Here is a 26,579-nt window from a genome sequence, read left to right on the forward strand (position 1 = left end):
GGTAAAAGGCCGGTGCCGGAGGACCTCAGGGTCCGCGAGGGTTGATATGGTAAAAGCAGGTCAGATAAATAAGAAGGCCCAAGACCGTTAAGACATTTAAAAACTAATAAAAGAACCTTAAAATGTATCCTGAAACACACGGGGAGCCAATGCAGCCATTTTAAAACTGGTGTAATGTGCTCCCGCCCTCTGGTCCTCGTCAGCACTCGTGCAGCTGAATTCTGTAATAATTGTAGATTTGAGATACTCTTTTTGGGAAGACCAGAGAGCAGGGCATTACAATAATCTGACCTACAGGAGATAAAAGCATGCATCAGCACCTCCGTGCTGGCCTGTGAGAGAAACGGGCGGACTCTGGCTATATTCTTAAGGTGGCAGAAACCTGCCTTTGTTATGTTTTTAATATGTGGAATAAAACAGAGCTCAAAGTCAAAAATCACACCCAGATTTTTTACAGATTGTGTTGGTTTAAAATCCTGCAGTTTTGGTAAAAGTTTCTCTCTCTGGCCTTCAGGACCAATGACTAAAACCTCTGTTTTGTCCTGGTTGAGCTGCAGGAAATTCGCTGCCATCCATGACTTCATATCTAAAATGCAGTTACAAAGGGCATCAATTGGCCCTGTGTCATCAGGAGACACGGCCATGTACAGCTGCGTATCATCAGCATAACTATGAAAGCTGATGCTGTGCCTCCTGATGACGTCCCCCAGAGGAAGCATGTAGATAGTTAAAGTATGTGAAAGCATTATGGAAGGGATCCCTACAGAGATAAACCTTTGTGTTAAAGAGTAGGATCATTATTGTTCAACCAGCAACAGCCGACATCTCTAAATAAACAGTCATTTTATCATCGTAAAACACGCTTAGTTCACACTAACAAAAACCATCATGATCAAGCGATTACATTACAGCCTGATCTTCCACTGTGTTCTGCAGCACTCTCTCTCAGTACTGGACCATTTTCAAACACTGTTGTGTCCATCAGTCACTCAGACACAAAAACACGGGGGGGAAGGCCTCAGGTTGAAAAATACATCAGTTACCCTTTAACATAGCAGCAGAGCAGCTATTACAGGCAGGTCTACGTGATTTGACATTGACTCAACATCTGGCACACCGTCCTGTACCACAGCAGGACTTCGGCCACTGTTCAGTGCACATATAGTGTTACCGTACAGTTCTGCATGCCTCCTGTTCCGACCATTCTCCCCACTTACCCTTTTCTCCTCCGCCCCCTCGCTCACACCCCGGCACTGTGGAACTGACCTCTTTGTCTTAGCCTTCGTCCAGTCGTGGCACCCTGCTCACACTGTTTCTGCACACAGCTGTTACTCTGCACTGTGCTCAAACCCTGCTATGTTCACTTTTAACCTATTTTTGGTGTGTTGTTCACTGACTAATGTACTGTCTCTTTCCCTCTCTCCTTGTTCATTCACACACTGTTTTGGTTTTATCACTTCCCTCTGGCATGCCGTCATGTTCGTCATCATTTCATGACAAAATGAAATGATGTGTTTTTAATGCACATTGCGTCGTTTGTTTTATGTTGAACTTGTTTAACTTCCTCACTGCTTGCTGCTTCACTTTGTGGATGTGCACGTCTCTCCTTTCTTTTGCCACCCACTCTGTCACCTGTGTTTTCGTGTCCCTCCTTTTCCTTCTTCTTCTCTCCTCGTGTGTGCTCTTCTCTCCTGCGATCCACCTCCATCAGTCAATCTTCATGTTCCCTCTCTCCTTCTCCTCATCATCCTCCCTCTCCTCCATCCCCCCTTCCCTCGACACTATCTCCGAGCTCGACCACGGCCTGTCAGACATTTCCGAAGACGACGACCTCAACGATGACACGAGCGCTTCACACGCGCTGTGGGCCCTTCCCTCAAACACCTTGTGTCTGTTCTCCGATCAGCAGCCGGCTGACCTTGAACACCTCGCACAAAGCTCTCCAGCCTCCTCCCCGATCACAAGCTCCCAAACATGCAGCTCGGAGGCGTACGGGGTGGAGGAGGGCAGCCAGGCTGAAACCACAGCAACAGCTGGGGTGCCAAATTGGTGGAGCCGCTTCTCTCTGAGGGGTGTGGTTAAATACGTTTCTTTTATCCTGTGTTTCCTCTCCATGTGGGGGAAGAATGGAAACAGGTGTCTGCCCACAAAACTATTTTCAGGATTATCAAAGAAGCTGAGCTTTTTCACTCCCACTGTGTCCAAGCTCATGTCCAAGTCAGTATTGCCAGTCGTTGCTTCTGAATGCATCGTTAGATCCAGATTATGTCACATTCTTAACAGTTTGGCATCAAAACTGACTTGTTCTGTGGCATTTGTTCAGAGCCATCTGCCCACTAAAGCTCTCAGTTTGGTTCCTGCTGTTGTTCGGCACCCAACACAACTACATTTGCCCCCGCTTCCTTCTCTTGCCCGTTCCCAAATCGTCTCTTCCTTTTCCTGTCTGTCCTCTCTGCCCTCGTATCTCCGTTCAGTCCCATCTGGCTCCTCCCTCTCTTTCTCCAACCTTGCTCCGTCCATACATCGCTACCTCCTAAACCCCTCCCCTCTGTTGCTGCCCTGCCTGCTGGTCACCTTCCTGTTAGCCGTGATGCTGACAGCGAGCCAGTCCTTGGTCTTAGCCCTGATTTTAGCCACACCCCTCGGCCTCACCCTGTGTTACCTGGAGAACAGGGTCTCCAGCCAGCGTAAGGCAGTTTTGCCGATGTTTATCAAAGAGAAGGATCAGTATGAGGGTCAGTTAAGCTCTCCTCTCACGCCAACACACACACCTCCACGCATCAGGCACCACACTCAGACTAGCGCTACGTGGACGCTTGAGGTGTGCGATCCTGCTGCATAAATACACACCCAATCAACCCCCCCCCCCCACCCCACCCCCCACCCCCCTCATTTTACCTGCTTTATGTTTAAATCTGTAAACTGTGTGTCTGTACTGTACGTTCAGCTCCCCCCACTCCCCACCACCACCACCTTGTGTTTTCTTTTGGTGCACCACCCTGCACCCTGCCAGCCCCACTGTATCATTTATAAGAAGTATTAAAACTCAAAGAGTTTATAAAGGATAAACAAATAGAGAAAATATTATTATATTGTTAATATAGAGGGAAGATTTTAGGCATATAAGTGATTTAAATACTGTACAGAGACTGTTAGGGAAGTAATGGATGACATGTAGTGATGAGCAGAACCGCTTGATGTCTTTGAAATGCTAAACATTAGTCCTCATGCTCATAAAGGAAACCCCTTTGTGTTTGACACTCACTAAACTAAAGCAGATTTTATTTTTAATGACATTTTCAGTTGCTGCTTTTTGTTTTCACGGTGCAGACGGATTAGTCGTACGCTAGATGTTATAACTGTACATACAGATAGATAAACTAACCCTCGACCCTGCAGCACTCAAAGTGTTTTTGTTTGTATATTAAAGCTAATGAATGTTAAGAGTCAACAGTGTTACACTGACCCTGATCCCTGAGGTCCAGGACTCCCTCCTCAACCGCTGTCTGTTGTTCGCTTAGTTGGAGTTAGAATTTAACTTTTGTACTTTTGTGGTGGCCTTTGGCGTTTTCCTGTGCACGCAGATGGATCAGAGATGTGATGAAAAGACAGGCTGAAAGAATACTGGCATATTCTGCTCATTGCTAGAGTCACTATGACACTGACTGCGTTCACATGCACAAACAATTCTGGTTTTTGACCTTATTCTGAAAAAGACAATATTGTTGTCACAACACTGGAATTTCTGTCTTTGATACAGCACCTTGAAACATATCGACATTTGATATTAAATTATATTAAAATTAAAAGATGTATGTAACGAGACCAATACATGAAAACGATGATAACATTAATTCCTCCTAAGCTTTTACACGGCTAATGAAAATGAATATTCCACTAATATTCCTGTTGACATGCATTAACGTGCCCTAACATGCAGTTTATCACGGCAAAATATGGAAAATCAGAAGGCCTGAAGCTGCTTGTCATTTTGCTTCTTTTTATTCTCTCCCTCACACAGACACACACTTCAAATGCATAAAAACATAATGCAGACACCTAAGCCAAAAAAATTAAATAAAAAATAAAAATCGTCTTTTTACTTCTGGTTCATGAACTGGAGTTGTCTCCTCTTGTGTTGGCTCAGTGACATGGGACACTCTCTTTAATGCCACATTGTCCTTAGAATACTCTAACAAACACACTCATCAGTCCCTCCAGGATCTCACAGCAAGAAAACCTTGAATTTGCGGCAAATTTTCTCAAAAACACATAAAAATTGCGGCATTTTTATGTGTTTTTTTTTTTTTTTTTTTTTTTTTGCAGTAAATTGCGGCTAATGACAAAAGGAGAAAAAAATGTGTCTAAAACCTGAATAATACGTCGGCATGTCTTATCAGAAAACGCTACATCCAGATTAAGGTCTTGGAATATTCAAACTGAATATGTTGTTTACATGACCTATATCACATTCACAATACTGTCACATCTGACTATATAATGAGGAAAACTCTGTGTGTGTGTCTGTGTGTGTTCCAGGTTTTTCTCCTCACTGACTTGGTCAATCCATGTGAAATTTGGCACAGTGGTAGAGGGTCATGGGAGGATGCCAATGAAGCAATATTACATCAATTGGCCAAAGGGGGGCGCTATAGCAACCCATTGAAATGTCAAACTTTGAATGGGCATATCTCATGCCCCGTATGTGGTAGAGACATGAAACTTTGCACAGAGATGCCTCTCCTCATGAGGAACACATTTGCCTCAAGAACCCATAACTTCTGCTTATATAGATTTTCCACCATTTTGAATTTTTTGAAAAACACTTCAAATGGATCTCTTCCTAGGAAGTTTGAGCGATCTGCATGAAACTGGGTGAACATAATCTAGGCAGCAATATCTAAAGTTCCCTCTTGGCAAAAGTTGGAAAACTTCCTAAAACTGAGCTTCTATAAGGCAATGAATATTGCGGAGGGCGTGGCTCATCACATAAAGGTGTAGAACATCTCAAGGGTTTCACCCATCACCACGCAACTTTGTAGGCATATGACCACACATGATCTGAGGGGACCCCTCCATTATTGACCCCATCAAACAAAATGGGGGCGCTAGAGAGCTCATTTCTTATCTAGGCCTAACCGCCATATGGATTTTTACTAAACTTGGTAGATATGTAGAACAGGACGCCTCAAGGTGACTGGAGAAATTTAACTCTAATTGGCAACTGGGTGGCGCTATAACAACAGAAAAATGCTTCAAAATGGCTAAAATGCGACCGATCGCTGTGGCTCCCCCTGTGGACCAATGTTGGTGTTGTTTCTAATGTTTGGTATGACTAAGTCATGGTATGGTATGCTGTACATAATCACGGAAACTGTCAGTGTGTCATTCTGTCAGTCAGTCATTCTGTCTGTCCCACGTTTTTCTACTCACTGACGTGGTCAATCTATGTGAAACTGCACATAGGCATTGAGGACTGGCATAGGTAGAAGGGGACAAAGCTACCAGTGGCTATGGACTAGTTTGGAATAATATTGGAATATAAGTGTGCATGTAAATGCAGTCAGTACTAAAATGAAATCTGGCTACTGGTGGAAAACATCGAAGCAACCAGAGAATAGTTTTTCATAATCTTCTCATCTGAATGAAACGTAGCACTCCTTTACAGGAGCTACAGCAGTGCTAGCATTGTACTTGTTGTGGATATGGTGGATCTGACTTGGGTTTAGACATGATCTGAACACAGTGTGCTGTACATAAAAAGTTGTTTAGGGAAAACGTAAATGTTCATGTATGATATGATGGAAATATACTTTGACACAGACTGTGAAACTTATTTTAATGTAGGACGAGTAGCTCAGTCAGTAGCACCTGTTGCCTCCCTTTATCAACCCTCTCAGACGCTGTCAGAGGTCACATGACCAGTAGAGCTCCCCGACACCATGGGGGGAGAAACCAGCTTTTCCCATCATCCATTTCACATTTTTCTTTCTTCGTTCCCCCTAACCTTCCTCATTTTATCATGACTGCCATCGCCAATGACATTGAAGGTTAAGGAGGTGGACTTAAGCCCTGGTGATGCTGAAGCCACGCCCACCCAGGTCTGTCTTTACCCAGCATGCTTTGCAAATACTCAGGACAATAATGTAGGTTACTGGTGGTTTTAGATGTGGAATGGAAATGGTTTCATGGTGTAGTGGAGCTCACATGCAGTAACCCTAACCTGTCCTTACTCTCTCCCTGACTTCACCCCCGTCAGCAGTCACCTGGAGCCAGTGAGCTCGCCCCCTCTCAGGTTCACACACAGCTATTGGTTTGATTTGTCTCTCATCTGCTCGGCACACGTTGGTTTGGTTTGTTGGTGTCACTATTATAGGGTGAAGCTGCCCTAACATCATGGTACAGAGTCAGTTTCTCCTACAGACCCAATCTGGAATTTATACAGACAAAATAAAAAATCAGAATATTTACATTGATGGTATAAAGTTAGAGATGTGTCTATATTAATACCTTTTGTTTTCAGATTGGGTCTGAGTCTAAAAACTGATCCTGAGCGGGCACTTTCACCCAAAATCCTCACTTTGGGTTGCTCTGGTGTGGAGAATGGTTTCACAGTTTCAGTTTGGTTTCTGGTTCATGTCTGTGGTTTATCAGTATTTTGGGGTTTGGCTGAGAGCACACTGGGGTTTGTTGCTTTGTGTAAATGTGTGTTGGTGTTGCTGTGGGTTTGTGTCAACATGGGTACGAGTGCTGGCGTCATTACATTCAATGAATAATACCAACATGTTAATGTGTGCTTGTACCCATCCTCCAGCCTTCATCACAGTTTGAGACGTGTTGGCTGTGTAACCACGTTTTTGTTGGGTTTTTTTTTTCTTATATATATCATTTATTATTATTATTATTAAATTTAATGGTTATTTTCTTCCAGCTTTTCTTTTATTTATTTTGTAGAGTTAAAAGCAAATACACACATTTTATTTTATTTATTTCCATTTTTAAAATTAATTTTCTCCGTTTTATTTTTTGCTGTATGTCTGCCTTCCAGAGTCCAATGAGAGTGCATGGGGACAATATTTATGTGAGGCACAGTAATTTAATGTTGGAGGTTGGTACTGGCGTCGTCTGATGGCCGACTATAAGAACTACATGTTTTCCGTGTACTCTGACGCCATCAGAACTACAACTTCCTCTGTACTGTTACTGTTACTGTTACTGTTACAAGACTGCTGCCCTCTCGCACTCTCAGGCTCTGTTGCATGCCTGCGTGTGATCATGTGTGTGGATGTTTGCATATCGAGTTTACACTCAATTCTTGCTGTTTCCTTTTTTATAGCGTGATTGAAAATGTTTTGGTGTTAAATGGTTTCAGTGCTGATCGTTCATTTTCACATGGCAGCCATTTGGAACACACAAGCTTGGAAATGTGACTGAGGATGTTGTTGTAAATTATCTGTAGTTGCACTCAGCAGTATTGTAGCAGAGCCAAATCTTTCTCTCAGGAATTGGTGGAGACGAGATTGAGTAGTGCGCTTTGATTTGTCTGGTGGCCAGGAACATGGGCACGTCTTGTACCAAAAGGAACCCGTGATGTTTTCCTGTGCTGCATCTCTGAAATGCCAAATATTTATCAGATGTGTATCTGGCTATGCTGGAGTACAGTAGAGACTTTCTGTCCCAGTGAATTTCCCAAGCTGAGTGTTCTCAATGGCTGCTTTGTGAACAGGCGCGTCAGCCGTGTGTGAACTTTTGTGCATGCTCTGTGCATGTTGAATGCTGTTCTGTGACCTTTATTGGGAAAAAAAAAAAATCTTGTTCTCCTTGATTGATGAAAGAGTTTGATGATCGCCAGGCAGCTGCGTCTAACCTGACTAACCCTGCCTCTCTAACACATGTGAGAAGCTCTCCTCCTGTTTTCTGGTGATTGGCTGCCAGCGTCGAGTGATGCGTGGTTTCGTTAACACACTAAAACAACAACAATATGCAGCGTGGGGCTGATAGTGATGCCACTTGATGTGTGTAGTCTGTCTAGTCTGTAGTATTTTAAGACTAAAAGACTAAAAACATATTTTCTTTATGACACACAGAATAAGTTTATTTCAAGAGGAAAATTCTCCTTTATTTGTGGTCCAGTCAATTTACAAGGAAAATGTTGATCCACCTCCTCTATTAATAAACTACATTTAATTGTATCCTATTATGTTTCTGACAGAAAGACACAAAATGGCAGAGACGAGAAAGAAAAAGTGTTTAAAGGGGACCTGTTATGCTCATTATGTTCACTGTATTTAAGGTTTCTACTTTAACATGTTTACACACTTAAATGGTCAAAAAATACTTCACAGTAAAACTTGTATTAGCAGCCAAGGCTATTTGCTGAAATCACTGAACTCAACAGGCCTGTATGTGGGACAGGCCTTTAATTCCTTCCACGCAAAACTGTTGCTCAGCAAAGATGGTAAATGAAATCAAATTGTTTATTTGAACCAGTCTGAATCATTCATTTGATCTAGCTCCAACAGATCAGAGGGAGAGTGAGTTACAGCACCCAGCATACCAACACCACTTTCTCTTGTTAAAACAATTCTCACAACTTGGATTCATTTCTATGAAAAACCCTTTTGATTCTTTTGAGCTGAGGACCCTGACAGACTGAAGGAATATGAATAACTTACAGGGTAATGGAGGAATGAACACATAACTTGAGGTTGCAAACAACCCGCTTTTATACATCCGAAGAACTTCTATAAAAATAAATAAACTGCTTGGCAGCCAGACCAGGCCTCTAATTGAGACAGGCCTTTATTTGTGTAGCCACACCGGGCTAGTAAAAGGGACTGGGTAATTAACTGAGGCTTAACTTTTATTTTAAGTTTTACAGTATTTTCCTCACCTTCCTAAAGTGCTCTTTTAAAGGCCTGTCTCTTTAAGCATCCAGTCAGGTTTTATTTCCTCGCCCCTGTAGCGAGTGAATCTGCCTGTAGTGAAACCGGGGCTAACCGGTGCTTCCTCCTCAGGCTCCACTTCACTCAGCTGCCCCACAGACCCGCTGCTTCTTCACACTTTAACCTGAATAACAAACCGGAGCTAGCTGGGAGCGGCTAGCGGAGCGTTAGCCGCAGCATGACCGGAGGGAAGCACAGCCAGTTAGCCTCCGCTAGTCTCTGAGCTAGCCCCGGCTCTCCATTTGGATCCAACCGGAGCACCGAGCCCTGGTTTGTTATTCAGGTTAAAGTGGGAAGAAGCAGCGGGTTTATCGGGCAGCTGAGTGAAGTGGAGCCTGCGGAGGAAACACCGGGACCGTCTGGATGTAATAGTCCGTGGAGGTGCTGCGGTGCTCGGCTGCACAGATAGGAAACCCCTCGGCTGACAGGATGTACCACTCTCTCACTCCGCTCTCTCTCACGCAGGCGCAGAACGTACGTGCTACTTGGCCGTCGGATGTAGTCTGTGTAGTGTGTTCAAATGCAACTGACACAGGGCGACGTGAGGCGACGTAGACGACGCAACAGTTGGCTTTCATCGCTGCTAGTTCTTTGATGTTAGTTTGGTGTGTCCGCACCTTAACAGAGAATAGCAGCACTTTCTAATATTAAAAATCACCAAAAAAGCTGCTAAACACAACCAAACATGAGTCAAAATCTGAGAGACATTAATGACATCAGCACAAGATTAGATATTTTCCTGATGTTAGCATGTAGCCTAATGTAGCAGTGTAGGCTACGTAATGTAAACGCTTAAAGAAGCGTGCCTGGAGCAGATGACCATATAAAGAAATTCATCACGATGTGACGTCAGCTTGTCTCAAAAGTAGGAAAAAACCACTGGAAACAAAGAACAGTCTGCAGCCTCTAGTTTCCCTGCAGAGGTTAGTTTTACATACATTTACCTCATTTTTGGAAACTGTGGCCATGTTGATATGAACACCCAACACTGTGACATTATATAAATGACAGAAATAAGGAAAAGCATAACAGGTCCCCTTTAAACAGTCTCATGGGAACCCAGTGAAGGAGGAAGTAAAGACATGATCAGCACTATCAGCTCCATGTTCTGCAGTCTGCACAGCTCCTGGCCTGATTTTAAGGAAGAACTCCCCAACAAGATGGAGCGGCCCTGTTTCACTGCAGCCTGCTTTGAAATACTCAAATTCACACACACATATTTTAACAAAATTTAGGATGTTAGATCCTTTAAACAAGGCTCCAGTGAGGCATGGCATCCATCTTGGTTTCCTCCCGATTGACAGACTAATGTTCCTGTGTTGAACCGAATTTTCCCCTTCCTCCCTCCTCCCCTCTCTCCTTTTATCCTCCCTCTTTCCTTCTGCCTTCCTCTCTTCCATATTCCTTCTCCCATTACATTTCACCTCATCCTGCCATCCTTTACTTACCCTTTTTTTTTTACACCTAATCCTCCCTCCATTATCATTTTTCTCACTCTCTCATCCTATTTCCTTTCCATCTCTTCTCCCCTCAAATCTCCTTCCCACCTCTGCCCTTCATCCTTCATTTATCCATACTCATCTCATTTACTCTCCACCTTCCTCTTTACCCCACCCTCCCCCGTCTTCCCCTCCCCTCCCCTCCCTCATCAGGACCATGATAAGACCCAAGAAGACGTTCTCAAACACCAAGCTAGCATTAGCCAGCTTAAACGCTCCTTTATGGAGGCGCCACCTCCCTCTCCTCCTCAACCCAACCAGTGGGAGAAACGTCTCACCTCCTCTCCCGCTACAACGATACGTATCCAACAGCAACAGCAAGTGGTACGTCTGTCTGGATGTTTCTGAGTCAGAAAAGAAGCATGAGGCTGTTTTTGTGAGCCGTCTTTGCAGATAATTGCAGGTGCTTCAGAAACTGTGTCACACAATTAGTTGCAAAGAAACAAGAATGTGGTTTTGGTAGAATGACGTGTCATCACGTGTGTGTGTGTGTGTGTGTGTGTGTGTGTGTGTGTGTGTGTGTGTGTGTGTGTGCAAGACCTCTCTGTCTGATGCTTTTGCTGTGGTGGTATTTTCATGATCTGTTGTGTGTAGCTCACTCACAGCTCCATGGACTGTGTGGGGTTTCTCTTCTTCTGTAGGAGCTGCTCCACTTTCTTATCCTTTTCCAGCTGGACTTACGTCACATTTTATCACATGCATTTTCCAGCAGTACAGGGGTTTGATTCTGTTTTCTCTACGATGCAAGGCTCTGCTCGTTTCTCATCTGTTAAACAAATCTGTTTCATTCTGTTCTGGTTTATATAATCATTACAAGACGTAAAGACGCAAGCATGGCTGCTCTCTGTAGAACTTCTGCTGTACTTCCTGTGTGTCTGTTTTTATGTCTTGTGTTAATGCTGTGTTTTGGGATTTCTTTTCTCTCTGTTGTCTCTCAAATGCCATCTTTCTCTTCCTCTCTGCGTCCTGTGTTTGTATGTACTTGTGTGTGTGTTGCTGTAGAGCCTTGAAGAGGAGATAGCTTCTGTACTTTTCAGTAGACACTCTGGCACTGGCTTTTGTTCAGCTGCATCTCCCTGCAGTGCTCCCGAACCAACGCTAGATGCTGATATAACCACATCTACTCCTACTGCTTCCACTGCTGTCTGCAGTGCCGCTGCTGCACACGGGCTTCTTTTTTCCCCAGCTGCTACCCTCTCTGCCATCGAGGTGCTGCTGCTGAACATTTAGGAGTCTGTTTACTTTCGGTTCAGTCGTTGAAAGTAAATACAGACGTCCTGCAATGGCTCAGTTAATTAAAGATGTTTGCCAGATGTGTTCACACACTGCACTAAAGAGATGCTGTGGATGCTGGATGAATGGTAGTAATTTCTATCAGGAGGCATTCATCCTGAATAATGGGCATGGTAAATCTAAGCTAAAACAACTAACAGCTGTGAATGCAATGAGTGTTGGGATGTCCTCTGTTGGTTTTGTGATGGTAATTATGTGTGTGGATTGAATGCACATGAACCCGTTTTTACCAGCTCCTTCAGGAAAAAATAAACGGTAAAAAGCAGCAAGTATTGAAGCAGCAGTTTGTGCACAACACTTAATCAAAACACAGAGGGAAGCCATAATGTGTTGACTTTTGTTAAAGATGCCAGGTTCACACTACAAGACTTTAGCTCTGGTTTTCCACTTGCCGACAGTTTTTAGAGCTCCAGATTAGAGATAAGTCTGCATTGCCTTGGGGCTCGCAAACTGGTGCTCAAGTGCTGTGTTAACTCTTAAAAGCAAAGCTGAAAGGTGCCTCGATGCATCGCGCATATTCCCCAGATAACTAGCATGCTAATATCTGGATCTGTTGGGGACTTTGTTGGCAAACTGCAGCCAATAAGAGTGCAAGACAAAGGACAGAGATGCATTGCTGTAGCTGCAGTGCTTTCCCAAGGTCTTTATACTCAGAGACTGCGCTATAGTGCGGCTACGAAGTCCCTTCTTTACAGTGTCTTTGTATTTTCACACAGAACCAGACAATGGCAACATCATTCCGCTCCTGTGTGTAATTTTAGATGGCGTGCTGACTTTGCGTAATCAAAAGAGGCGTGACATGTAACAACTGGTCGGCCTCTATAATGACATATAACATATGCGTCAGCAGTGATATTGATCATTTACCGTCTGCTGAATGGTGGCTGATCTTGTCCTTTGCTTGTGGGGGAAGAAGCTCTTGGACCTTAGTGATTTCCCGATTTGCTGACTTTTTGGCAGCTGTGCTTTTTCTTTGAGTTAGCCGCTAACTAATACAAGCTACTGTGTAAATCTCCTTCCGTGGGTTGCACACATAGCTTGTCGTTAAAACATCACACCCATGCTGCCCATGATCCCGTCCCGCTGGCTGTCCCGTATATACAGACGTCGTTTTGTTGTAGTTACTATCTCCCATCCCAACTCAGCCCCATTCTGCAATCACACTGTTTATATAGAACTGTGAGGCGGAATAATGGCACCAATTTCCTGCCTTCAACAAGCAGTGTAAAAGGGGCTAAAGTGATTGACAGGAAGATAGGGTGGAAGGTGGACTGTTGCATGTTTCTGTAAGTTATTTGCCTAATGCTGCCTTGTCACTTTTTGATTTTGATATTTTCTAGTAAGCACTTACCGGGCCCCAGGTTGGGTCGACCTATGCATCACATAACATAGGCTACTCATCAGGGGTTCCTCCTGGTTGAAGGTCTTGTAGTGTGTGACGCCCTGTCATTGGTCAGTCAAACCACAGTGACTTCAAGCCTCCTGATTACAAGACAGACAGTTGTGTAGTGTCAACAGTGCAAAAGTCATGTAGTGTGAATTCAGCTTTATCTTCTCAAATGGCACACAAGACATTTTATAGACTGTGAACTTGTGTCACTATGGTGCCTCATGTTTTCTGTGATCATCGAAATCTCTAAGAAACTGCTGACTTCAATGTTTCTTTTATCTTCATCTTCTAAGATGAGCGTCTGTGTTCATTGATGGGATATTCTCTTTAATCCATCTTCCATGGATCTTTTTTTGTCGTCTATTCTTCTTTCAACTCTTCATCTCGTCTCTCTTCCTGCCTGCTACAGTGATCTTGATACTGAGTGGAATTTAACTTGCATGAAAGACAGAGAGGGAGGTCCAATTAACACTCAGCCCTTTCCCTTTGTGCTGTCATAACGAGCATCACAGTATCACAGAGGTGACGTTTAGTGCTAACAATGATGATGTCACTGCTTGTGTGTGATTGACGGTTGTCATGGTAACTTCTCTGTCACGCAGGAGAGCACGCCCCAAACGGAAGCAGCTGCTGCCGATAACACGATCTCTGATACCAAAGAGCCTGCAAAGGTGGTCCTAACTTTTTCTTTATTAATCCATCCAGCCTTCCCTTCATGACGCTTTTCATCCATCGTTTCCTTCATACCTCCATATTCCCCCCTGGCAGCTTCACATGTCATCCTGCAGCCATCCATTCTTTGATTATTCATTTGTGATCCTACTTGTTCCGCTCACTCTCTTATATCCTTGTGCCTCTTTGTCCACAGTTGACCATCTTCATCTTATTTTAGTCCTGATTTCTATTCATTTATTAAGTTTTTTTTTTATGTTCAATGATCATGTTATGCTTCTTTTTTTTTGTCCCCATGCGTTTGTCATGTATGTGTGTGCACCTCATTGCGTGTGTCTGTGCACTACGTGTACATGTGTGCGTGTGTATGTGTGTGTGTAGACAACCGAAGTTGAAATCGAGGAAACCGTTGTCGTCCAAGAGGTTTCTGTAGCACCCAAACCTGGACTTGTCACGGTCACAGCCAGCTCCCCTGCTGGCCCACCCGCAGAGCAGGAAACAAGAGAGCAGGAAGTGACGGTTGCAGAGGAAGTAGTGGTAGCAGAGGAAGGGAAAGCGGCGAAGCAGGAGAGCATTTCTTCCGAGAGTGAGAGTGAAGAGGAAGCAGAGTACCATCCAAATGTGTCCGTATCCATCTGCCACACAAAAATACCAGAGGAGAAGGAAGAGGAGGAAGAGCAGGAGGAGAAAGAGGAGGGTAAGACGGCAGAGCAGGACATGACAGCTCCAGACGCTCCTTCCCTTCCAGCTGAAATCAGCCAACCTGTAGAGGCAACCAGTCTAGAGGCAGAGGAGTCCAGGAAAGAGGAGGCAGAGAAGAAGGAGAGCACAGAGGAGAAGAAAGAAGCTGAAAGGGAGATGGAGGAAAGCACAGATGATCCAATGGTGACACCTGAGGAAGCTCCTAATGGTCACACCCTGCCTGAGGAGAGCGTCACCAGCACGGTTGCCCCTGCAGAGGAAGAGGAAGAGCCTAAAATGAACGGAGAGGCTTCTCTGGTTGAAGCAGAGCCACGGCCGCAGGTTATTTGTTGCTCTGAGGTAAAGTCTTCACTGGGCCGACTGCGGAGCTTCCCCGGGGCTTTGATCCCTCCTACCAACTGTAGAAACACCCACCTTTATTTTTCCTCTTCCTGCTTACCACAGTGCCGGTTTCCTTCCTGCTTGTGTGAATATTTAAGCCCCATGTACATCCTCACACTCATGTTTGTCCTGCAAATATCTTTTAAACCTAAAATGAAAGAAATGCAGTTAAAGGCTACGTTTCTGTGTGTTTCAACCTGGACCTTTTTTCCCATGTTTTTGTATCTAAGTGACTAATGGGAGCAACAGTTTTGGAAACTGGTCCAGTAGTGAGAACGCTGCACCCAACAGCGGCGAAACAGGCTACACTTTAGCCACTCGGGGGCATTTGTGCATCATCAGTTTACGTCCTCTGCAAGTGCTCGTTTTTGCCACTGACAGGTTCGGATGGTTATTTTAAGTGTCTGACAACATTATTGAAAGGGTCCCGGACTCTATTACTATTACTTTATTGTTGTAAAACACAGTTAATTAAAAGTCAACAGAAACAAAATAAAACTCACAGAACTGCCTTGGTTCATCTTCTTACTGTTCAACAATCACCAGCTCTGGTTTAGTTGAAATAAACTCTTAATTCACCCGGTTAGATGTGAGAATATGTTGACTCTATACATGCTAAAATTACTGTTTACTTAAATCAGGGCAATCAGGGCTCCATGATTTTTGCCACTGACAAGCTCAGATTATTATTTTAAGTGTCTGACAACTTATGGAAAGGATCCCTACGGAGATAGACCTTTCTGTTTAACGAGAAACATCATTGTCTGTTCCACCAGACTCCATTTAAATAAACAGTCATTTAAGTGTGTATAGAGGCAGCAAATTGTCACATCTAACTGAATGAATTAAGGGTTTATTTCAACCAAATCAGAGTTGGTGATTGTTGGAACAATGGAAATACTTAAAAAGACAGTGTTTTTAAGTTTTATTTTGTTTCTGGCGACTTTGAATGAAGTGTTTTTCACAGATTTTAAATGACTGATTATTTGAATGGGGTCTGGTGGGTTTGTTAGTAGCAATTTTGGGGCTGTTTCAGGTTAAACAAAATGAATCGTACTCTGTAACACAGAGCTCTATCTCTGTTGGGATCCTTTCATAATCTTGTTAGACAGCTATAATGACATCTGAGCCTGTCAGTGGCAAAAACAAGCGGCCCTCTTGCTCAGTACTGGACCAGTTTCAAAAACTGTTGTCTCGCTTCGTCATTTAGACACAAAACATGAGAAATAGCGTCCAGGTTGAAAAATACTGAACCTACCATTTTAAACAGACTGAGGAGTTCATTCATCACAAGTGTTTTGGCGTTGGTGTCAAGTTACCATCCACTACACACTTCATTTCAGTCTTTATGTTGATTTATTTACCACATTCATATACTTTAATTTCTGTGTTATCGTTATACTTCGTACCATCATCAACATGCCTCCTACTGTGCATCGTTTGTTAGTGTTGTGAAGTAAATGGGGCCTAAGTGGGAACTGCACGATGCTTTTAGGTGTATATTTGCTTTTTGCTCCGCATGCCGTTTTTCACCTTTGGTGTGTGTGTGTGTTTGCGTGTCCTCCACGTGTTTGGCAGTGATGCTTCTCTTCCTGTTAGTGTTTAATTGGCTCGTCACCATGGTAGCGGTATTGTGGAAATCATCATTGCCAACCACATCGGAAATGCCACCCCAAGCTCATCTGAATGTCATCTTTGCATGCTGTTTACATATCAATGGCCGTCCTGTTTGCCACCTCGTCTGCGTGTTTCATGGGCTCATGTTTTATGCATGTTTGTGCCGTGTCGTATTTTGAGTTGCATGTTGGCGCCAAAGATGTTTTTGTAGTTGTGCTGCTGTTGTAGCTGTCGCTGCTGAAAGTAGTTGTTGTGCTCTGGACTTTGGAGTTTGGAAGCTCTTGATTATTTTTGCATGAATTTTGCTGCATGTGTTGTGTTTGTTTTATGCATCTGTATTTACTGCATGTGTGCCACTGTGTGTGGAGCGACCTAATCACTTCCCTTTCAATACAATATGGAGCACACATTTGCACAAACAGCCATAAATGGATTGACTCGGAAGTGACTTTCCAAAGCTAGAAAACATAGATTATCTTTGTTTCCTTAACTGTCTCTGGTTTAATGTATTAACCCTCCCCCCTCACTTCTCTCTCTCGTCCCTCCCCAGCCACCTGTGGTAAAGACAGAAATGGTGACTATATCAGACACGTTTGCAGCCCAGAAAACTGAGATAGCTACAAAAGAAGTGCCCATCGTACATACGGAAACCAAGACCATCACATACGAAGCTGCACAGGTGCACACTTAAAAAAAAACAGGGAGCTTTTTTGTGTATTTTGTCCTTCAGTGTGTCAACATTCATATTGTATTTGTGTGAAACATTTAGATCTTATTATGTTTGTATTTGAAATCATGTCCCAAATAAGTTTCCTTTCTAGAAACAGAGCATGCCGCCCGTTATTTCATTCCTTCTTCCTCAGGGAGTTCATGTTTTTCATACGTGACAAAAGTTTATTGTGAGCATCAAACATCCAGCGGGGATGTTCTGATTGTAATGTACAGCTAATGATTTCTCTTCATCTGCTCTGTTATCAGTTGGATGGTAACGGCGATGGCGAGCCTGGAGTGTTGATGACTGCTCAGACAATCACCTCTGAATCTCTGTGTACTACCACAACCACACACATTACCAAGGTACACACACAAACACATACATGTTATGAAGTTATATTATCCCCCCCCCACCATTTTAATGTGATGCAACTAATGTAAAATCTGTGCAAACAAGAACATATTTGCTTTTTGAAATTATATTGGTACTAGTACTGCACATTTTCTGCCATAGCAGCTGTGCCTACAGTATCATGGTGCCCTACTGCAGTGTTTGTGCTTTGTTCAGGTGGGCAGACGTGCACTCTTCTGTCATTTGACCTTTTCCTGTCTTGTTTTTCTTGCCCTATTATCACAGGAGCAGTGTTTCCTGGGGACCTCCATCATTTTATAATCATTTTGGAGGTCGTCTGTAGTCTTAAGACCTTTGCACACTGAGTCAGTTTCTCTCATCTGAAATAAATACGACCTCACAGTGTGTCAGTCACATTTGCACACTGAGTCTGAAACTTTGGTCCGTCATATAAAATTTTGATTTTCTGTGTGTGCGACGTTTGATCAAGAATCAGTAAAGAAAATGTGGCGTCGGGACAAAGCCGCAAAGACAGAGGAAGGGCACAGGTTGTGATGACAGCCTGATCGGTAACTCCAGTGGAGAGAGACAAAGGAGCAAATGTGTCTTTTCATTTGTCACATATTGCGAACTAATAGAACAATAGAACGCATCAGAATCAGTGTGCAGGGTTTCTGTGCATTATGATTTTTGATTTGACTCAGTGTGCAAAGGCCTTTAATCCTAAATTTGTCAAGTAAAAATTCCAACATGAATTACTTACCATACCACCAAACGCAGAGGTCATGTGATATTATTAGTTCCATGTAAATCAGCATTTGGTGATTTGGGGTTGTATTTAGGTTTCTGTTTGCTTCCAGTGGATCCTTAAAATGTCTTTAAAGGCATTGAGTTCATCGATTCAAATATAAAGCCGTAATTGGTATTTAAATGTCATGAGAAAGACACGAGAAGTAGAATTTTATGAATCATATTTTCTGATGTGGCATTGTGAAATCTCAAAATATTAGGTGACTTCTTTTTTTTTTTTTTTCTCAGAAAGTACTGTGCCAAATGCCTTACGTCAGTGTCACACAGATTAGGATAGCAGAACTAACAACACTGGTTGTTTTCACAGGTTTTGTTTCCTAGCTATATGAGGCTCAGTATATTCTATGCAGGAAGTTTTTCAAACTTTGCCAGATGGTAATCAAGTCAGTGGAATCTCACATGGAGACTGAGAAACACAAAGTCGTCAACAAATGCCAGGAATTTTACACCAAAGTCATGTTTTATGTTGCAATAAACATTTGGGCAGAACTGTCCCTGACCTGAAGTAATTGATGTCACTTCCTGTTTGTTTCCTTCCATTTTAGTTATTTTAAAATTGGTCTGAAATCTAATCCTGGGCGGCATCAGAAGTCTTAAGTCTAACTTTCCTTAAGATGTAGAAACCCTGTTCCTTCGCCTTTTTTCTGCCTCTTCAGTGGTCGAGAATCACGGAGGCTGTGTTGGCGATTTTAAACAAAACTTCTGAGAACATTTTGGGTGCAGTAGGCTCATCTGGCTTCACAGCATGGTCACCCATTCTCAGCAAGCATCAGAAGATGCTGAGATAGATGTCATGTGACAGTGTGTGGCAGAATCAGTCCTGATCTGATTCCTGAGAGGTTAACACTGCATTGTTGCTAATGGTGCTGTGTCGTGTTTCTGTCTTGTGTAGAGTGGATTTACAAATGACTCTGCGCATCATATTTAGGGAATAATGTCAGTAAATTAAAGTAAAATACAGACTTGGCTCATGCCATGTCACAGCATGACACAGACATGGGAGTGTGATTTCTAAATCACGAGGTCCCCGGGTGATATGCATAAGGCTTTATCTGCTTTGACACTTAACGACAACATTAGCCACTCAGCTGGATCCCATCAGCTCCCAGACGAGCCTTGATAGCTCATAATTAATCAGTTAAAAGAGGCATCAGAGCTTTGTTGTTGTGGATTCTGTTGCAGACGTTAAAGGGCGGCCTATCAGAGACAAGGATCGAGAAACGTATCGTCATCACCGGGGACTGTGACATCGACCACGACCAGGTCAGTTTTCCACTCACACAGGGTGCCCCTACACCTTGTTTGGTATTACAGCAGCTTTGTTGACGGGTGGCTTTATTCTGACCAGCTGCAGCTGGTGTGAGGCTCTCCACTTATCATTTTGCAGATGTGTAAACCAGACGCACACGTCCAGATTTTGCACCTTTTACTTTTTGTTTTCAGAATTGAAAAACAGTTTTTAAAGAACTGAATGAGTTAGCCGCTAACGAGTATTGACAGCTAGACTTTAAGGGAACACATAGACATCAGTTGACATGTCTATTATGTTGCTCTTAGTCTAAATGCACAATTAGATTCATTAATCATTTATTAGAGATGTCCATTAGTCAGATTCCACTCATCGGCTGTCATCTGTCTCTGCACTTATTCATCCACACGTCTAGAAAATGGTGTCTCAACCTTTTTGTTTTTGCCACGCTGTGTCTGATTTTTGTTGCTCGTCTGTTAGTTAAATTTTCTGTCTTTGTCTTTGATTGTCAGATTTCCCCAGTGCCAAAAACAAATAAATTGTTTGACAGATGTGACGAACACTTCACGCCAAAGCTACGCTGAGCAGATCACATCTGATTAAGAGCAGTCCAGGTGTATTTGGGCAAAGACAGTGACATTTTTTTATTGCTGAGTTTGTCTGTACAAAAATCTTTGGATTTTGAATGGAAAAATAACCATGAGCTTAAAGTACAGACTCAACTGTACATCCTTATGAGCTCCCATAAGACTGGCAAACAATTAGTCCCCAAATTTTGGAGGAACAAAATTGGACCATTCTGCAGGCCTGTGTTCTAACATCTTCACATGGCTCTAAAATTAGAGGAGTAATTATAACTTAGTGCACAATTTCTCCACTTTTCACAACACTCTGAACACAATGCAACATGTCTTATTGTCCATATACATACAGACTGCACTGGTTAAGAAATAAGATTTATAAACCCTGGCCTACAGCTACATCTTGTCTGAAGACCTGATGAAAATACATTTAATGACAGATATTTGAAAGTGATGGGTGACTCTTTCTAATGGGTGGAGGAAAGTTGGTGTCATCATTAGGGATGTCAGTTTTGGTGCATTTGGTCCGTTAACCAGTAACTAACAAGTTCATTTGTAAGAAGAACAAAAGCAAAATGATGTGAAATACGCGAGGCGTTGACAAGGCCTGTCACAATAACAAATGTTTCTGGGCGATTAATTGTGTCATAAATTATTACAATAAGTGATAATATTGCGTAATATTGTGCTTTTAAGACCGTTTTTATTATTGTTGTAGTTTTGCTGTTTTTAGTTCATTTTTTAAACTTCTGTAATGATAATAAAGGCATATTGATGCAAGTTCACCCTTTTAAAGAGAAATAAACATTTATTTAACAAGAATATTTTGGAATGCAAAAAAGAAAATTTAAATATCCGAAATAACACGTAAAAATATCAAAATATCAAAATAAATCCAAAAAAATAGTCTGTCAGTCTCTCACTCTCAGGTGTGCAGTTAAGTTGGTCGTATTCGCTCTTTTTGTTGAGATGGTTTTAGAACAAACCCGGCACACCGGCTCGTCCACATTACTGGGCTGCCCTCTGTCATTGGTTTAAATCCAAAACACTCCCACACAGGGGCCGTGGAGTTTGGGTTAGGAACAGGTTCCATGTCTTTCTCTGACGCTCAACTCTCTTGTTTTTTCTCCGCCTCGTCTCCCCCTCACGAAGATCGCAGTGTGTGTGTGTGTGTGTGTGTGTGTCTGTGTGTGTGTGTCTGTGTGTGTGTGTGTGTGTGTGTGTAGCCCATAGCCCCGCCTCCCCCACAGAGACAAAGACACTCGATGACAAGAGCTTTCCCTCCGTTCATTACGCTAATGAACCAACTCACCTGCTGCAGACGATGCACGGCAGTGAACGCTCTTGTTCACGAGAGACACGAGGAAAACAAACACGCGTGAATATGGCAATTAATTGCGGCCGCAAAAGTTACCGTCTCCCTTTTAATTTATCATGCAATTAACCGATTTATCGCATATCAAGACAGGCCTAGCGTTGACCTTTTAATCGGGCGCTCCAATGACGTAATGAGCTTTAGCGCTGCACTAAGAAGTGCTGTTTGTTTAGAGGTGGGCAGATTTTAATGTTTTCTAATGTAAATGTCGTCCCGTCTTTTACTTTGCTGGTTCTGCTGACAGACAGCCAACCAGCTGCGTTATCATGCAGAAACATAGAGTCCACTGTCCACCATCCGTTAGCCTTGGCCGCCCTGCACTGTGCGCTTGTGGGCAGGAGCTAGCTAGTGGCACTGCTCATTTGGGTATTACCAATGTTAATATTGTCCTGACCCGGGGTGGTAAGACAGTGTTGCTGTGGAAACTTGCAGGCCACCCAGGTTGCCCTGGTGATTTGGGGGCCGTACGCGTGCCACGTCTTTAACCGCCTGGGAAATGTGAGGGCGGACGCCGGGTGCTACTTTGGTTCCTTTTTTGAGCCAGTGCGGTGGCAGGTTGAGGTAGCTAAGCAACCTTAACTAGCCCCTTAAGTGGCTTAATTTTGAGCCACAAAATCCCTTTAGTGTTGTTAACTATGTTAGCACTAATAGCCATGCCAGCACTGTTTTGTTTTTAAAGATATTTTTTAGGGGGAGAGAGAGGGAGAGACATGCAGCACAGGGCCACAGGCTGGAGTCGAACCCGGGCCACTGCGGCAACAGCCTTGTACACGGGGCGCCTGCTCTATCCACTAAGCCACCAACGCCCCAATGCTGACACTGTTAACTGTGCTAACATAGCTAACAGTAGTTGCTAACATAGCTAACAGTAGTTAACAATGAGAAAGGGGTTTTGCGGCCTAAAAATAAGCTGCTTACTCCCTGGAGCTATAGAGCGGAGGGTGGGCACAATGATCCACAGCAGTGCCACTATGTGATTGGAATGGCATTAGCTGTATTCACCAAATGAGCAGCGATGCTAGCTAGCTAGCTCCTGGGTGCTAACAGTGCAGGGTAGCAGTGGCTAGCTAACCAATGTAGTGTAAAAACCTTAAGGCTTTATAGTGGTACGTCATAGTGCTAATGCTGCTACTAAACTGAAGAGTAACTAGATTCATTTACACACCGACATGCGTAACCAGTCAAGATTTGGTTAACTGCTGACATCCCGAGTCAAACTCCATCAAACATCCTCAAAATACTTCAAATATTTGACAAAGAAAAATCTGTTTTGCTCAGGTCCTGATGGTTCTGCACGATCCCTCGTCCACTGGTTTATTTGAGTTGCCTGTCTGCTTTGATTCGCTGGATTTACATTTATTTTGGGTTGGAAATGGGATTCATTTGTAATAATTCTTTTTCCACTTGATGTCTCTGAAGCCATTTTACTTCATCCATTCGGTTAACCCCAAGAAGTAAAATAGCAGAAGTCACATTGATCGTAAATCCAGCATTCTTGTCATTTTCTTTATGCTTCTTATTTAATTTTTCATTTTAACTCCACCATGTCCCCCCTCCTCTCCTCCCTCCCTCCCTCCCTCCCTCCCTCCACTGCCCGCCGTGCTCGGTGCTGCCACTGTGTGGTTGCCCCTTGGTACTGCAGGCACTGGCCCAGGCCATAAAGGAGGCCAAAGAGCAACATCCTGACATGTCTGTTACCAGAGTGGTGGTTCATAAAGAAACTGAACTGGCTGAGGAGGAGGATTGACTGAACTCAGGTAATAATAATAATAGTAACTCATTATTATTATTATTATTCATCATGGTGAAAGTAATGTTGGAGGTCTTGAGTGCACACAGTGGTTTATTTACTGAGGACAAAAAGAGATGGAACAAAAAACCTCCCACACATGAATCTGCTAAAACCATCAGCCGTCACGCGAAAAAGAGCTGAAGGATGAGAAAGGGACATTAGATTTAGGAAGGTAGGCAGTGACTGATGGAGTACAAGGGAAATATTTTGAGTAGCAAAACCAATGTTGAGTGCCAATCATCACAGCGCTCAGGCTGACTGCCTGCACCTCTTTTTTCCCAGAGCTGAAGAGCCCATCGTGAGTGTTATTTCTGTTGAACGACCTCCATCACCCTACGACAACCGACCTTGACTGACTGAAGAGGAGAGGAGCTGGAAGCAGAAGGAGAAGAAGGGGAGAAAGGGGGGAGCGGACAGATGAAGAGAAGTTGCCAATCTCTTCCCAGTCGGTTTTTTTCTTACATGTCTGTGGTGCGTTTAAATCCCTCACTCCAAAACCAAGTAAAGAAAAACATCCTCGTATTTCTGCGGGGACAAAAAAGAACCACTTTGTTAGCTTAACATTTGTAGCGTGTTTTTATTTTTTAATAGTGCTTTTTTTTTTTTTTCTTTTAACTGTTTTACAAAAAGAGAGATAGTGTGTATGTCACGTATTGAAAACGTAAAAGCTGCGGGATGCACTGATAACCACTCCTGATGAGATACAAGGCTGAAAATTATGATTATTGCACTGATTATTTCACCAGTAGCAGTGACCTTCAGTAACTATTCACTTACTCACGAGTCAGAGTAAAGATAGATAAAAAGATAACGACCATCTCAAACAGAGAGCGCTTTTTATCTTCATCTTTTTTTGTAAAATAACGCTGAGGTTTTCATGTTTTTTGTTCTGTATCAGCAGTGGGGAGGTGGTATTGGTGCATTCCTAAAAAAAAAAAATTAATAAAAAAAAGTAATTTGTTAAATTACAGCTCCCTCACTTCGTTATGGAGAAATAATATAACACCGTCATTTCAATTTTTTTTTTTACAGTAACGAGTAGGACTGCAGAAACCAGGAGGACACAACCTCTTTATGTTTTTTTACTTTTTCAAAGTGTAAGAAAATGAAACGGTCTTACTCATTAAACACGTTCACATCAGACGAATGGGAGCCATGTCACATTATCACATTATGTTACTAAACAATGACAGAACACAGGGAGCTGTAACTTAAAATATTGCAGTAAAAAAACAACAAAAAAAAAACAATCAACCAGGTTTTTGAATTTTTATGATCTGTCTTTTTTTTCTGTAAGTATAGTTATGATTCATCCACATTCCTTGTGTGTTGACCGGCGGCTGAGTGAGTTCATTTTCAGTTCACTTCACTTTGTACTCAGCTCTCAGAAGAAAAGACTGTTCACCCTTTACAGTCGGTGGGAACGGAAGGAATCTTTATTGGATCACATTAACTAAGCAGGAGAAGCCAAACGATGCAGGTGAATATAATTCCTAGTGTTTTACTGTATTTTAGAATTCACTTTTACTAAATGGACTGAAAATGAGCTGACTTTAAAGCTGGTGTATACAACTCTCTGTACAGTAAAGATGAAGGTTATTAGATGGGAGCAGTAATGCAGCTTGTCGTTAGCTAAGCGCTCTCCCTGGGCCCGCCCACTGTACGACACTAGCCATTCCTGTTGGGTCGCAGGGAAGTAAGGGAGCAGTAAATTGACCTTTGATTGGGAGAGAGGACCAGTAAACTGGAGGATGATTGGGAGATAACGGCGGCACTGTGCGGTGCCAACTAACAACTTTGGGAGTGAAAAAAGAATTGATGCATGTTGGCCTCACTCTACAGCAAGTTTCACTCACGTTATTTTGCATTCGGCAGCGAGTTAAAGCTGTTTGAATATTCTTAGGACAGTACTTAAAGGGTAAGTTTGGTGTTTTTCAACCTTGACTCTTTCCTCCCATGTTTTTGTGTCTAAGTGACGAATGGAGACGGAGAGATTTGAGATTGGTCCAGTGTTGAGCGAGAGGGCTGCGGTTGGCAGCTGCAAACAGGTTGCAATGTAACCACATGGGGCAACTGTGCGCTGTCAATGTACGTCTACTAAAATTGCTTGCTTTTGCCGCTCACAGGCACAGATTGTTATTCTGACAACTTATGGAAAGGATCCCCACAGAGATAGAGCTTTTTGTTAAACCATAAACAGCCCAAAGAATCACTCAAGCCAAACCCACCAGACTCCATTCAGATAAACATTTAAGTGTTAATCACGTTAACATGTTCTCACATCTAACTGGGAGAATGAAGGGTTTATTTCAACCAAACCAGACAAACCAAGACCAAGAGAGAGTTTTATTTTGTATCTGTTGACTTAAGCTGAAGACACACTGAGGCACGGCGCCCCCTAACTCACACCGGACACATTGCACTGCAGCTTGTTAACAGACGGCTACACAAAGTTAATTCTACTGAAAGATCTGTGCCTCTTTCACCTCTGCATTAGCTTTAAATCACGTGTGGAGACCCCCGAATTAAACTTGATTTCTCACTGAAGAGCGATGGAGTGATGACGCACCAGGCAATATCTTTTTGGCCACTGTCTTTAAAATGATGGGATCATGGGTCGTTTAGTTGGGGATATTTCTCAACCTCAACAATCAGTCTCTCGTCATCCAGTCTTTGTCCCACAGGAGACAGCAGAGAGTTCGTGAGGAGACAAGTCGAGCTGCCATAGGAGCAGAGAAAAAGAGCCGCAACGGGAGCCGGTACATACAAGCCGAGAGTGAGTGGGGAAAAAATGCTTTTAATTCCGGGGTTGGCGAGGCTGGAAACACGACAGTGGTGGCGTGTCCAGGAGCACTGACAGGTGTCTAGCCGCTGTTAGTGTGGGGTGTGCATTGAAAATAATAGGGGCACAGTTGTTGATGCATGGCGTTCACTGCTGGTGTGTTTTGGCCTTTAGAGTAAAGTGTGTTTCACGATAATGAAATGACTGTTTATTAAAATGGAGTCTTTTGGGGGTTAGTGATGATGATTACAGGCTGATCTTACACTTCAGCAAAAAGCTCTATCTCTGTAGGGATCCTTTCCATAAGTTGTCAGACACTATAATAATCTGAGCCTGTCAGTGGCAAAACAAGCACATTCAGTGGACGTGAATTGACGGGCACAATTGCCCCAAGTGATTACACGGCAGCCTGATTTGCCGTTGTC

General features: G+C 43.1%; 1 protein-coding gene across 10 annotated transcripts in view; it reads left to right on the plus strand.

Annotated features, from left to right (window-relative positions):
* Positions 1-24,498, plus strand: part of epb41l2 (erythrocyte membrane protein band 4.1 like 2) — a 92,910-nt gene extending 68,412 nt beyond the window's left edge. For 3 of the 10 annotated variants that reach the window (XM_049589268.1, XM_049589266.1, XM_049589267.1), the window contains exons 15-24: positions 6,051-6,101; positions 6,260-6,295; positions 10,598-10,768; positions 13,730-13,798; positions 14,181-14,840; positions 17,050-17,178; positions 17,478-17,576; positions 19,558-19,638; positions 23,223-23,337; positions 23,655-24,498. In XM_049589268.1, coding sequence (XP_049445225.1) covers positions 6,051-6,101; positions 6,260-6,295; positions 10,598-10,768; positions 13,730-13,798; positions 14,181-14,840; positions 17,050-17,178; positions 17,478-17,576; positions 19,558-19,638; positions 23,223-23,327 — 1,401 coding nt within the window. In that variant the 3' untranslated portion in view covers positions 23,328-23,337; positions 23,655-24,498. Of the gene's footprint in view, positions 1-1,711; positions 2,876-6,050; positions 6,102-6,259; positions 6,296-7,048; positions 7,109-10,597; positions 10,769-13,729; positions 13,799-14,180; positions 14,841-17,049; positions 17,179-17,477; positions 17,577-19,557; positions 19,639-23,222; positions 23,338-23,654 lie in introns of those variants that run through there. The other 7 variants (XM_049589269.1, XM_049589274.1, XM_049589276.1 and 4 more) reach the window with 7 other exon arrangements.
* Positions 24,499-26,579: the final 2,081 nt, after the last annotated feature.

The sequence above is a fragment of the Epinephelus fuscoguttatus genome, linkage group LG11, assembly GCF_011397635.1.
Source record: "Epinephelus fuscoguttatus linkage group LG11, E.fuscoguttatus.final_Chr_v1".
Taxonomy (NCBI): Eukaryota; Metazoa; Chordata; class Actinopteri; order Perciformes; family Serranidae; genus Epinephelus; species Epinephelus fuscoguttatus.